The 15,067-nt window shown below is 36.0% G+C and overlaps 1 protein-coding gene across 2 annotated transcripts; it reads right to left on the bottom strand.

The window, feature by feature from the left end:
* Positions 1-5,373: 5,373 nt before the first annotated feature.
* LOC110928995 lies at positions 5,374-11,807 on the bottom strand. Of its 2 annotated transcripts, XM_022172084.2 has the most exons (10): positions 11,287-11,802; positions 10,633-10,724; positions 10,173-10,275; positions 8,966-9,216; positions 7,592-7,723; positions 7,378-7,503; positions 6,554-6,682; positions 6,288-6,457; positions 5,941-6,094; positions 5,374-5,865 (listed from the first exon to the last, which is right to left on the bottom strand). In XM_022172084.2, the coding sequence occupies exons 1-10, from the start codon at positions 11,501-11,503 to the stop codon at positions 5,647-5,649; spliced, it is 1,593 nt and encodes a 530-aa protein (XP_022027776.1). In that variant the 5' UTR covers positions 11,504-11,802; the 3' UTR covers positions 5,374-5,646. The 2 variants fall into 2 exon arrangements, with proteins under 2 accessions (XP_022027776.1, XP_022027777.1); XM_022172085.2 differs by lacking the exon at positions 6,554-6,682 and having other exon boundaries at positions 11,287-11,807.
* Between the last annotated feature and the right edge of the window lie 3,260 nt (positions 11,808-15,067).

Consider the following 15,067-nt stretch of genomic DNA (forward strand, 5'->3'; position numbering starts at 1 on the left):
AGCACCAAAGTTCACCAAAATTCGTCTCCAAGTGATAGATAACCGAAAATGCATGATTAGAGAACATAAAAACCCCCATCAAAGCTCCAATAAATGCATGAGTTACACAAGTGCTTCATTCGGCGCCGTAAGCTACGCCACCTGCCGTAGCTTACGGCGGTCAGTGGTCAAATGACGGTCAACATGGCGTCGTAGCCTACGGCTGGCACCGTAGGTTACAGTGGCCATTATTTCATTACGACACGGAGGAACTGGGCTACGGTGGGCTAAGTTGGCCAAAATTATGGCCATAACCTACGGTAAGGACCGTAGGCTACGACGCCTGCTAGAATAATCTCTCTTGTTTTCTTGTTCAATCTCTCATGGTCCAAACTTGTTTTCACCTCTTGTAACTTCCATCCAAGCTTCATAAAACCCGCTTTTTATGATCTCTATCACCTGCAAGACTAAACAACTAGTAGTTACCAAGTTCAAACAATTAACCGTGTAAAGCGTGAGATACGTGTATATTTAGACCGTTTAAGGGTTGTCCTACGGACCACCCGTCAGCAATCAGAACTGGTAAAAAGATGGTAACCACAAGTTGCACCATAGGCTCTCAACCCGGCTTCCTTACGTCGTAGCTCAAAATTCATAAGCTCAATAGCATATATTGAAACCTTTCGAAGTACATTTGCAAGCATAGGGTGCACCTTGTGGTGGTTCATTACTTTTCTAAGGCTTGTTTCAAAACCTCTTTTAATCTCCGTATATTGTTTATCAACAGTATGATCAACAAACCCCACAAGTTTAACCAACGTGTTGCGATGACTTGGAAGGTGACTTTTTAGCAATGTGTGCATGCCCTGAACACTTTTTGGTTGTAGTCTGGTGAAAGTTAAGTGTCTTGTAAGTCCATGCAGCTACAAACTTTTTATGGTACGGATCCAACCATGATTTCTTCGTATACTCAAAAACCTCTAAAAATATAACCATAACTTGTTATGTATGTATGTGTGCGTGCGTGCGTGCGTGCGTATGTATGTATGTATGTATGTATGTATGTATGTATGTATGTATGTATGTATGTATGTATGTATGTATGTATGTATGTATGTATGTATGTATGTATGTATGTATGTATGTATGTATGTATGTATGTATGTATGTATGTATGTATGTATGTATGTATGTATGTATGTATGTATGTATGTATGTATGTATGTATGTATGTATGTATGTATGTATGTATGTATGTATGTATGTATGTATGTATGTATGTATGTATGTATGTATGTATGTATGTATGTATGTATGTATGTATGTATGTATGTATGTATGTATGTATGTATGTATGTATGTATGTATGTATGTATGTATGTATGTATGTATGTATGTATGTATGTATGTATGTATGTATGTATGTAAAAAAGTATTTAAATAATTATGTAAGAAATACTCACGTCCACAACCAACTTCTTTCAGTTGTGCTTCAATGTTTTCCAAATTATACCTGTATATTTCCTCTGTGTAAGACTCACACAATGTCGAAAATGAACGAAGAAATTCTTTCCACTCCTTCTCAGTGAGTTTCTCCTTGCTGTTCTTATTGATATTTTGATGAATATGGAACCGACAAAGATACTTGTTCACTTTTAGAAAAACTTGTTCACAAGCGTTCATTAGCGCCAAGTCCCTGGTTGTTAGGATGAGACACGGCTCCATACAGTCCACCAACATAGACTTGATCCTCTTCAACACCCATATGTAGTTTTCTGGCTTCTCTGCAGAAATTAACGCATGAGCAACCGAAAATGAATGGTTTGTCGAAGTCATACCTACGACCTGCACAAACGGAAGATTGTACAAGTATGTTTTATAGGTGGCGTCAATCTTGAGCACATGCGAGAACGCACACCACATAGTAAATGAAAGTTTGTGGACAAAGAAGATATCTTCAACTGCGTTTGTGGTCTCATTTTCGCGCATGTAATAGATGAAATCTTTTTCAACAAGAAGGTTTTCGAGTTGTTGCATTGGAGATTCTCCGACCCTCTTTCCGACATTGATCTTCTGAACATCATTGTGTACATCTTTCGGAATAATTTTTTTATCCGGGTTCTTTTTCGTCAACGTACGCCAGATGCTACGGTTTGGAATATCTTGCTCTGCCAGCTACTCAATCAGTCTTTTATCCTCCGAAGAAAGCTATCCCGCATATGCGTGACCCTCCAAGTTTTCAATAGGAGTGGTTGTGCCTCGCGTTCGTCACCTTTATCTTCTAAAACTTCCCTTTGCTTCCGTAAACCCTATCAACTCAAACAGGCAACCTATTTTCTTGCTACATGTTTTCCCGTCTTCTGTACATAATCCACCAACTCATAACGTGAAGAAAAGGTCCGGTTTGTATCAAAAAAAATGTAATTGGGTAAGAGCATTCCTCATCCTGCTCACCACCCTCTCACTGGTCGGGATAGTCTTGCTGTACATAGCTCCGCTCACCACCGTAACTGTGGTCGGGATAGTTTTTTTGTACATAGCTCTGCTCACCACCGTAACCGTGGTCGGGATAGTTTGGCTGACCGTACGGATATTCAGCCTGAGGATATGGTTCATTACGTGTGTGCAGGTGTGTATATAAATTTTAGATATATTTTAAGTACTTTTTACTCGTGAATCAAGCTTTAAATTTATAAAACACGATATAATACTATCACTCTACACACGTTAGGGCAAGTGCACCCATCGCGGGTGTAGTATAGCGATGGCAAGATACCGAGGTCGTCCAAGGACACACAAGCTTTTAGTACCGGCTTATCGTTAACGCCTAATCTAACCAAATTTTGATAAAAAGTTTTGAAAATTAAAACAAAGATAAACTAGAAAATAAAAATAAAAATAAAAGGAAAGCAAATAGACAAGAAGGAATCACTTGGTTCCAACTCCTCTTTTATGTATCCTTTGAAGATTTCCGCACTTTGGGCATTTTAAGAGATTATCTTAGTTATATTAGTAGGCCTCTCTTGTGAAGGCGACGTTACCCTCAACCTAGTGGTTTGAGTCAGCAAGGATACAACCCCACTAGGTCGAAATATTGAAAGATAATTAAGTAAGTTATTAATGCAAAATGTGGTGGGCCCCCTTCCAGGCAGCGATCACCCTCAACCCGTTGGTCTGAGTCAGCAAGGATAAAGTCCTCGCGGGGTTGGTTTAAAGTTTTAATAGTAGTTTATAAATAAGGGGTTCAAACAGTTTCTTACTCTCAGTCGGGCCAGTCATTCCGGCCAATCCATGGAGTAGTACTAAACTTGAACCAACACTGAACGAGACATAGAATTACCCAACCATCCTTTTAACCCCCTTCCAAGTAGTTAACACACTTTATATAGACGGTGAAAACATGAATATGTGAATCAACGACATATAAAGAATTGCTAAATAAATTCGCCTTTAATATAAAAAACTAGTTATTAAAGTCATTAATACATACCCAATTAAAAAGTTGCCAAAGGTTGGAAATCATAAAAGAAAATACATAAAAGATATGTCTTCACCAAGTGATATAAGAATTTAGCCAAGCATGACATTTGTTTGACAAAGATTCTTACTATCAATCTTTGATCCCGAGACTACACACACTCTAAAATATAGAAAATGGATGATGGTGGTGGATGTTGGTGTTGTAGTGGTGGTGGTGTGGTGGCAAGTGAGAGAGAAGTGGTTTACCAAGGGATGGTTTGAAGTGGAACAAAGCACTTCTATTTATAGCTGAAATCAGAAGCTCCACTACGGCCCGTGCCGGCCTGGCACGGCCCCGCGGTCATTTCTCTCTCTCTCTTTCTCATTAAATGCTTGTCAAATCTTGTACTAACACGGCCTCGTGTGTCAGCACGACCCATGGCCAAAGTACTTGTTGTACTATTGCAGATTCTGAAAATCTTTGAGTTGACCACGCCCCGTGTTGTCTTAACACGACCCCGTGTTGGCTGTCAGTTTTTTCCTTTGCTGTTGTCTTTTCTTTTGCACAACATCCACCTTTGGACACGGCGCGTGTCAAGTCTTCTGTTCTTGCTATTTTGTGGTTTGGATGTGAATTGGGGCTTGGCGAGTTACGTCAATTCCTCCTTTTCTATAATTATGTTGGTTTTTGCTATCTTTTATGCTTCTTTTGCACATTTAAACTCTTTTGATCCTGAAAATTAAAAGGAACAGAAAACCAAGTTTTTTCCAACATTAGTATGGAAAAGGTTGATTTTACGCCATATTTGATATAGTTTATATGTTATATTTTAAGCCCATCAATAAGCAAATAAATCCTACACACGTTTCAAACTACCAATATAGTAAGTTTGCATGAAATTTTAAGAATTGGATGATATACATAGAAAATATTTATCCTTAGATGGATATGTTAGTGTAGGGTAAGGTTATTGTAAAAAAGGTTAAAAGTGTGAGAAATGTGAGAAATATTGTGGAGATGACATGTGTCCTAAATCTAAATTAATTCAAAAGAGTAAACAAGTAATTTTATCATTAATTCAATTAATTAAAAACTTCCCATAACCGCCACCTTAATTATAGGAACTGGATTTTTTTTAAAAAATCTCTATAAACACCATTCAGTAAGTATATAACACCATTCAGCAATGATATAACACCATTCAGCAACTATATAACACATTCAGCAACTATATAACACCCCAATAAGTATATAACACCATTCATGGACTAAACATCTGATCGAAACATATTTTTTTTCTCTATATAAGTATAGCAATATGGTACTTATATTAAAGATAAAAAAACGCTCGTTATTATGGTGTAATTTAAAAAAAAAAGTTACGTATAAAAAGTTATTGACGTTTAAAAAAGACGGGGGGAAGTTATGCATTAATCTTGGTTTCTTAATTTAAAAATGTTAAATTTACCTAACTTACTAATCAAACGTCATATAGACTAACCCTAACTTACTAATCAAGACATTGTCATATTACAATCATAATGTAATTAGAAAATTAATCTAAGTTTAACCAACATGTCAACTTAGACCCTCCATATCTACCTAACACGTAAATATAGTCCTCCCTTATCCACCTACACGTGAATATGGTCCAATTATTTCCAACAAAGCTTGCATCCGATATGTGGTGGCTGATGGTTAATGTTAGGATGTCCTTAGAACGTCGTAGTTGTAGTTGTATAGGTTATTTTTGGGCCCTTGCAAGTCCGGTTAAAAATTTCGACACCATGAGGTCCGGTCAATACTCACTTCACTTGTAGTAGTTTCGGGCTATAACGGTTCAAACATCAGTGGATACTTAGAAACTCATCGCGCCTAGACATATTTGGCTTACGTTATCATCGATCATACATCATCAACAACCCTAATAAGGCTACTTCGAAACGCTTGATGCTCATTATTTGTAAAAGTGTTATAGTACATCCATATTGTGTGCACTTAACCCTACAATTTAAAAACAAACAATTCATATATTCCTTTAGTTTACACTTTACAAAAAGCTAAACTCATTTAGATCCCCAAAGCCCAAACCACAGTATGATAAACTAGACAACGGTGGAACCAATTTAAACAAACCGGCTCTTTTTCTAACCCATGTTGGCTCACTAGACTCACTTATCATGAACGGTGAACCCATGCTGATGTCACTATGCTCGTGTCAGCAACTCGTAGACATTACTATTGTTATCCCCAGAAACACGTTTTAGCATTTCAAAGCTTTTTCGACTCCCTAAAAACTCTATACGTTTGATCTCTGCATAACCATGTTCTGCAGCTTCTTTGCTTGCGTAAACTGATCTTAGCTTATCAGCATGCCTTGAGTCAGTATGAATGGCTAACTCGATCTCCATCTTCGACATGTTTTCCTGTACCGTTAACGAAGTTCATGTGTTAACATTAAGAGCGTGATAATCTTTCAAGAAAAACGTTTAATAATTTACCTGGTAAAATGCATGTATGTGATCTAACAGTTGCAAACATGTGAACCCTGTGTCGCTAAAATACGTCCTTGAACTGGGGCCCATCTCTGAGAACCGGTCCACCGGAAACAGAATAGTGAGGAAATGGTTCTTGAAAACCAACTCATTCTTCTCGCTGAACAATTAAGAAACTAGTTATAGCTAAAAAAGGATCATAAAATGGAATTCGTTGCAATATGATAATAACGGTAATAAATATGGCGCATAAGCATGTATATAAGATAGTAACGGTAATAAATATGGTTTCTACTTAACTTTAAATATGTTTATTTAAAATATAAAAAAGTCTAGAAAAGGTGAAAAATTACGCGTCTGAAAGTGGTCTCGAGGAGTTGACAAACGAAGCATCAGATTCTTTCACATCTTCATTTGTGTCGATGAAAATGTCAGTGTAGATAGCAGCATTTGATGACGGGTCAGAGATTGACCAGCAGATTGAATCAAGAAGTGTGCTTGGGGTTAATGGTTTTACTGGTGCCTGTGATTATAATCAAATTTATATTAAGAATTATTATTTGATACACAAACGTAAAGTACTGAAGCAATCTGTGCCAAGATTTCATTTGAATAGTACCTGCATGCGACGCCCCCGACGATTTCTAACCCCATTTTTGGCAAGGTTTACTATATTTTGATTTTCTTCATAGTTAGAATTGATTCCGAGACTTTGTGGTTCTTGAGAAGAAATGGTCCGACAAATATCCTTAAATTTTAGAAAGAAAAAATTGAATGTTATATTTAAGTTTCTAACCATTTAACATTTTCTTGAAATCATGTTGGACACAAGAACCTAACCACAAAACGAATTTTCTAAGGTTCACACTGACACGACCCGTTTAACTCGAAAAAGAATTCTTAAGTTACAAAATTACGACTAAAGACGCTACCTATATAAAATAGTTACATTTAAACTATAAAACCTCATGCTCATTTATCTTTTATCTTTTAAGTTTTATCTGATTAATTAAGGTCATGACATAAAACCTTTTTATAACAATATATATATATAAAAAAAAAAAAAATCAGCTCTTAACCCAGGTAGACCCAAACATGACTCATTTATCTAAACTAGTGGGTTACCACCTGAGCTCCGCAGCGGTTCAAAACGTAGATAATAATAAGCAAATCGCGGGAGTTAAACGTTTTTTGATGTTTTAGTTAAGGGGGTAAACATGTCATTATGTTAGTTGAGGGGTTAAAGTTGTTTATTATTAAAGTTGAGACCTTAAAGTTGTTTTAGTTAAGAGGCTAAACATGTCATTACCAAGTTGAGGGGCTAAACATGTCCTTATTAAAGTTGAGGGGCTAAACATCTCTATAAACTAACAAAAAGAAGATGCGACGATTCTTTTTATAAAGCAAATCAACTTCAATTAAAATACTTCACTATGATATTACCTTTTGATGATGAGCAGCCCCTTGAACATTATCAAGCATCATACCGATCTGACGTGCCAGGTCAGCAGACAAATGAACAAGCCTCTGAGGCCTAGTCTCCTTCACGGTCTTGAGAACCCATAGGGGCTGAGGTAACAAATTAAATTAGAGGTTTAATTGAATATAGCATTAAATAAATCAAATTATACAAATAAATCTTTGAAGCGTAACTTACGGTAACAAGATAATTGGAGTGACCGAGATATTTTTGAACGGAAGACTCTTCGCATACAACGTGACTAGGATTGTGACCTGGCAACCATTGGTCCACTAATGAACATCCTTGTCCAAAAGCCGCCTCAACAACCTACTGGAACCAAATTTCATACATATAAGTTAAACCCATTTTATATTAATTAATCCACATTTTTCAAAAAGAAATAAATTCTTGTCTTTAAATTGCTTAAATAATTAACATTTTACATTTTTCAAACACTTATATGTATATTATTATTATAACTACAAACAGCAAAAGGCCATCCAAACACTATGTTTCGTAGCTCGTTTTATTGCAATATTTTAGCATAAAAAATGACGCTAAATGTGGATAACGAGTTCGGATAATACCGTTACCGGTTTGATGTTATTTGGTATGAATCACTTAAGTTCGCCACGACACCAAATGAAAAAAAAATCATATTTTATTAGAACGTAGATAAAATAAAAAAGTCACAATGGTATATTCGGAATTTTCTAAAACAATATTGATAGCAGCGGGTTCGGGTCATTCAAAACGGATGGGCCAATGACCATGGGTTACGGTTGAAGCAAAATGGAGCCCCATTAGGAAGAACCCCACGTTAACATGTTTAAAGGCTTCAACCGTTTTCTAATATTTTATTTCTTTTTCATGCATTTTATTTCTTTTCATGCAGTTAGTTTAGTTTATTTCCATTACCTTTAATTTAGGATCGTGGGTTGTTAGTTTTTTTTTTTCTTTTCCTATGTATTTCGTAAAGCACGAGATGGACATCAGTGAGTTTTAGAATGATTTTTCTTGTGTTAGTTATCTCATGTTTGTGGGTTAATTAATTCGTCTATGCTAGCTCAACCGTGGCGCGTTGGGTGGTGAACTTAGACACGATTCTCTAACCGTAGTGGTGTATCTGTATCTTCGGTTAGACATCGCAGCCCTACCGTTTCGTTTGGTGGTGAATCTGTATCCAAACGAGCCGTAGAACTAGCTTTTTTTTTTTACCGGTTGATTTGAACCGGTGATTCGGGGTCATATTCCTATCAAATATACTATATTATTAAAATTGGGAAAATAATAAATATCGTCACTTTATCTAAAAAAGCTAAATCATGAGGTAATTTTGATGACATGTATATTTATGCCTCAGTCACTCGTACATTACTATTTACAACTCAATTGTGATGAAAATGGTTTGAGCTAGTAAATATTATATAGTATCTCAAAATTGTTTAAGGTGGTAAATATTATTTAATATATAATAGTACAAACAAATTGATTTACTATTCACCCTATCTTGTATATAGTAAATATATAGTAAATGTCTAAAAACACACTTTTATATGTCAACAGTACCTTATTTTGCAGCTCAGCTGAAACTTCTGGGTCAACATAAATGGATTGACCCGAAAAGAGTGAACCTCTTCTTTTAAGCTCTTCTTCTGATGAGAATAATCTCGGTTTCTCAACGACGCTCGATTGTCTAGCATTTTCAAGCATGGCAACAGGAAGACAAGAATTCCCACTAGTGAACATGTTAATATCATCCTTCGGCGTATGATTTTCTCCGAGACTTCTTACAACATAAAGAGCTTCATTCAATCTCACTGACCAAAATAATAATTAATAAATTAATTTAAACGACACTACCTCAAACCATTTTGAGATACTATAATATAAAGGTGGCAATTTAACCAATTTATATGAAAGAAAAGGTCAATTCAGGTTGTATACTTATATAAAAAAGGTAAAAAGTAAACGGGTCAAGTGGGTTGGATAGGGTAAACAGATTAAAACCCACGACAAGACATGTATATTTTATAGAGTAAAGTGCACGGTTGGTCCTTGTGGTTTAACAAAATTTTGATTTGGTCTATAGATTTCCAAAAGTACGCAGATGGTCCCTTTGGTTTGCACTTTGTAACGTATTTAGTCCTTAGCTTGGACATACTAAAACCTTTGGTTTTGTTGGCTAGGGACTAAATGCGTTACTAAGTGCAGACCATCGGAACATCGGTGTACTTTTGGAAAGCTAGAGACCAAATCCAAAATTTTGGTAAAGCCCAGGGACCATCTGTGTACTTTGTTTTCTTGCATTAATACATTTATTATTTAAAAAATCAAAAAATGAAGAAAAAGTGTTGGCATCTTGACTATGCAGTTAATATCGGTGATATATCGGTCCCTTAGTAAAATATCGGTGTCAAATATCGGTCAAAATATCGGTACTGATATTATCGGCGATATTGACCGATATTTGACCAATATAACCGATATATCACCGATATTTGACCAAGATATCACCGATATAACCGATATATCGCCGATATTTGACCGATATAACTGATATATCACTGAAATTAAAATTACCGGTATCCCACCGATATCTCACCGAGATAACCTATATTTCAAATATCGGTCCTTGACCGATATCCGATATTTTACCGCATTAACTGCATAGCATCTTGACAAGAAGCTATATTGACCCACAACCCATTCCACCCCACCCGGCTATTTGCCACCTCAAATTTATCGTCAAACTTTGAAAGCTGCAAAATTTTACCGTTTCTTCTAACACTGTCCACAAACCATCCAAGTGTAACAATAAAGAGACCGTTTGTGGCTCCATGCTTCAACGCATGCTCAAACTTTCGTCCACCAGAGCTGTAGATTAGCATTAAGTAATCCACAATAATACGTTTAAAAAGGAAAAGGAGATACACTTTGACTTTATAAGTCAAACTTCGAGAAAAGAGATAATTTTAACACTTTATAAGACGTACAAAAGTATTTTAACATTATTTCTATTAAGTCTGTAACAAAGGACCGACAAAATTTGAATTTAGAATGCAAAAGGTTTGAAAAGTAGAAAGATGCAAATTAGAGGAGAAATGTTTGACCATAATTGCAAAGGAGGTGATAGAATAGAACTCTCTTTAATGCAACTACAAAAGTCGATTGGAATCACATGATAAAAAGCAAAATGATTCATATGAAGATGACAAATGAAACAAAAAGGATATCTGGACCACCAAATGGGTACAACGAGGATGCAAATGCGGACTGTATTGACCACCCAATCTCTCTGTTGCATCCATCACTTGTTTTCTTGCTTCTGTAAACCGACATATAAGGCAAATTATATAATGTAAGTTAATCATATGATCAAGATTTGTTCTAGTTTATAATCGAAGATCCGTCTTTCTGCTCCAAATCATTAATGCATTGTGACTATTTTGACTTGGTACAATTTATAATCAAAGACACTTCTTTCTGATCGTTAACGCATTTTGACTATTGTAGTCAAAAGGGTAGATTGTAAGATACTTCTTTCTGTTCCACATCAATGATGCATTTTAACCATTTTGACTTCTTTCCAAATCATTCATGCATTTTGACTATTGTGGTCAAACTAGTACATTGTAAGATTTGACATTTATACAAATTTCTGCTAGTTTAAGACAAAAAAAAGAAAGAAATATGCCAAATTATATGCAAATGATTGTCAATACCCAAACAGCAATAGCTAAAACTTGAAAAAAAATATATATGTATATCACAAATTGTTCAAAAATTCTGAAAAAATAAAACAAAGCAAAAGGCATTGCACATTTGAACACAGAAAACAATCAAACAAGCAATTGACATATAACCAAAAAACAAGAACATCAAGATACCTTTTGATAATCCAGTAACACAAACAATAAGCCCATAAAATGGGGATTTTAATGATGATGAACGGAGATTAGAAACCGAAGAAGTTGCAGGTGACATAGAAGGATTTGAAGATTGAACCCCTCTGAATGAAGAACTACCCAATTTACAAGTAATATCCACAAGTAATCTTGAATGAGATTTCTTGAAAACACCCTTTACACCTTCATTCCCAACCATCTGATCACTCTGACCCACCAGGATTTTGGGGAAATTGATTCAAGAAATTTATATATTCGATATGGGTTTTTGAATTTGAGTGAAATATCAAAAGGGGTTTGGGATCTAAACACAAATTTAAGAAAAAGATTGAATCTTGAAATGGGCTTTATGGGGAGATTGAAGGGTTTGAGACTGAGAGGGTAGAATGAGGGGATTTGAAATGGGTGAGAAAGATTTTGTGAAATTTGTGAGAGTTTGTAGAACAAAGTGGCAACAAGATGAATTTCAAGTGGCTTTTTTGTCTGCTTCTTTTGAATAAAGAAATAATATTGGGGTGTTCAAGATTTGGGTAAGTTAGGTTTTCTAGTTTTCAAATCACACAATTTCTCTTTGTTTTATGAAATGTCGCTCTCTCAAAGTTTCAAATTTTGTATTTTGTATTTATGACCTTTAAATAATGATACCATGATATATGATATGAAGTTGATAGGTGTATTAGGCTACTCGGTACGGAGTCGTCCCCATACCGTCTTGGTCCGGTGACGGAGGGAACACCGTGCCTCCCCCACTCAAGTCCCGTCCTCAACGGCTGTAAGCCAACATTCTCGACGTGCACAAAAGACAAAAAATGTGGGGACCATTCTGGCATACGACCGTTTGAAAAAAAAAAATTAATTTCAGAATTTATATTAATTAAATAACGGTCATAATTCAAAAAAAACCTCAATTCACTTCCATTTTTATAAATACTCACCTCTTTAACCATTTTTTTCATAACTTTTCACCCTCTACCACTAGGGCTGTCCAAACTGCTCGACGATCGAAGATCGCTCGACGATCGCTCGAAAAATGCTCGAAAAATGATCGTTCGATTCCTGCTCAGTTTGTAAATGAGCCGATCGGATCGGTTCGATTCAAATTCAATCCGAGCATGAGCAAAGCTCCGCTCGCTCGTCGATTGCTCGGTTTCGCTCGAATTATTTTTTATTAATAATTAATATATATATATATATATATATATTATTTTTATAGATTAAAAACCCAAAAAATATAATAGCCCAAAAAATTTAAAAGCCCAAATAATATTAGCACAAGTTAATATTTAGTATACAAATCTAACCCTAAATCTATTTCCTAAAAGGCTAAAACAGAATTCAGTCGCCGCTCTCAACTGCTCAAGTGTCTCGACTCTCACTCTCCCTCTCCGACTCAATTCATCGGACAATCATCGGCTCAAGTGTCTCCTAAAGGTTAGTCGCTCCTGTTTCAGTTTAAATATCTGTGTTCATTCTTCAATAATCGTTAAATATCTGTTTCTGTTTCTGCAACATACCTGCAACATATCATTAAATATCTGTATCTGTTCATTCTTCAATAATCGTTAAATATATGTTTCTGTTCGCTCCAGTCTTCATTCGTCGCCTCGTCGGACTTGTTTCAGGCTTCAATCTGTATGTTTTTTTGTTAATTAATCGTTAAAGATTGCATCTTCTGTTTGGTAACATACATACACAGATTGTATGTATGTTTTAGTGGCGTTTGTTTGTAGAATGTAGATCTTAATCTACAAAGAGTTAAATATGCTTCTGTTAACCATATTGTTTCTTTATGTTAAATTGTTAATTGTTAAATCGTTTCTGTTTGAGTTCAATTCACATACAGTATGTTTCTGTTATAATTGTGTTAACCATTGTTTCTGTTATAACTGTGTCAACGATTGTTTATGTTATGTTTCGTTTCTGTTTTGGTAGGATGTCTTCTTACAAAGAATCAAACGAGAATTCGGCTGCTCATGTTGATCTGACTGATGAAGATGAACAAGCTTAAAAAGAAGTTTATGGTTTTGAACTAAATGACAATTTGTATTCGCACTTTATTTTGTGTTGCTTTTGTATTCGCACTTTATTTTGTGTTTCTTATGTATTCGCACTTTATTTTGTGTTGCTTTTGTATTCGCACTTTAAGTTAGAATTTGTTTTTGTTGAACGAAGCCTAATTATTCAATCGAGCGAAAACGATCCGCTCGCTTTTTTTAGGATTGATAAAAACCGAGCGAAACCGAGCCGATCGATTCAAATTCAATCCGAGCATGAGCATCACTTTTGCGATCGGTTTTACAAATTTGATCCGCTCGGATCGGATCGGTTGTAATTCAATCCAAGCATGAGCAGACCCTCGATCGGATCGGATCGGATCGTGATATGATATGAAGTTGATAGGTGTATTAGGCTACTCGGTACGGAGTCGTCCCCATACCGTCTTGGTCCGGTGACGGAGGGAACACCGTGCCTCCCCCACTCAAGTCCCGTCCTCAACGGCTGTAAGCCAACATTCTCGACGTGCACAAAAGACAAAAAATGTGGGGACCATTCTGGCATACGACCGTTTGAAAAAAAAAATTAATTTCAGAATTTATATTAATTAAATAACGGTCATAATTCAAAAAAAACCTCAATTCACTTCCATTTTTATAAATACTCACCTCTTTAACCATTTTTTTCATAACTTTTCACCCTCTACCACCCCATCTCTCTCACATTTTATTACCACTCTTCCCTTTTTATAAAAACTCATCATATTTTATACCATTTTTTACCCGCTACCACCCCATCTCTCGCTAAAAAATTATCATGGCTTCACCCATTTCTTCCATTTCTTCAATTTCTTCTATGTCTTCATCGTCTTCGTCTGCGTGGTATTCATCATCTTCGGAAGAGGATGGTATTATGCACAACATGATTATGAACGCGGCTCAGGTCTTCATGGCGGCTGATGAAGGGTCGTCCCAACGGCTAACTAGACGAGCAAAATATAACCGAGACCAAGAAGGTATTTTACTTTTTTTTCCTTATGTTTTATATAGATTTGAAAATGTATTTTATAATTAATTTCATTTATGTTTCGTTTTAAATTTATAGCCGGCCAAGATAAACTAGTAGCCGATTATTTTGCCGACGAACCCGTGTACCCAGCCAAGATTTTTCGACGTCGGTTTCGCATGAGTCGCCCACTGTTTTTACGTATTGCAGGTACAGGTCCAGATACAAGCTTTACGGTTTCAGGGGTGGAATACAGGCGAGGTTACTACCTAGCCGATGGGATATACCCAACGTACTCGACAATCGTTAAAACTATTCCGCACCCGACAGACGACAAAAGAAAAAAGTTTGCAAAGTTTCAAGAGGGTGCTAGAAAAGATATTGAACGGGCTTTTGGTGTTCTACAAAAAAAAGGGCACATAATTGAACATCCAGCACGTTCGCAAACACCAAAGAGGTTACGACACATTATGTATGCTTGTATCATCCTTCATAACATGATCATTGAAGACAAAGGTAGAGTGATATGCGAGTACGACGAAAACGCGTCTACTGGAAATTCTGTTCCAGTTAGTGGGGAACAACAAGATTTGAACATGTTCGCTCTACGTAACGAGTACACACATCATAACCTACAAGCGGATTTGGTGGAGTACATTTGGAACAACGCTCAAAACGAACCCGGCCACGACATGGAAGACGAAGACTAGTAGCTTATTTTAATATATTAGGATATTTTTAAGTTTATTTTTTTTAACTTTAT

This window comes from Helianthus annuus, chromosome 3 (genome assembly GCF_002127325.2).
Source record: "Helianthus annuus cultivar XRQ/B chromosome 3, HanXRQr2.0-SUNRISE, whole genome shotgun sequence".
NCBI lineage: Eukaryota > Viridiplantae > Streptophyta > Magnoliopsida > Asterales > Asteraceae > Helianthus > Helianthus annuus.

Coding starts and splice junctions, on each gene's coding strand:
- LOC110928995 (XM_022172084.2), bottom strand. CDS start 11,503: ATGGTTGGGAATGAAGGTGTAAAGGGTGTTTTCAAGAAATCTCATTCA. Junction 7,724..8,965: donor CAGCTGAGCTGCAAAATAAG/GTACTGTTGACA, acceptor TGGTTCCAGTAG/GTTGTTGAGGCGGCTTTTGG. Junction 5,866..5,940: donor ACATACATGCATTTTACCAG/GTAAATTATTAA, acceptor TTAACGGTACAG/GAAAACATGTCGAAGATGGA.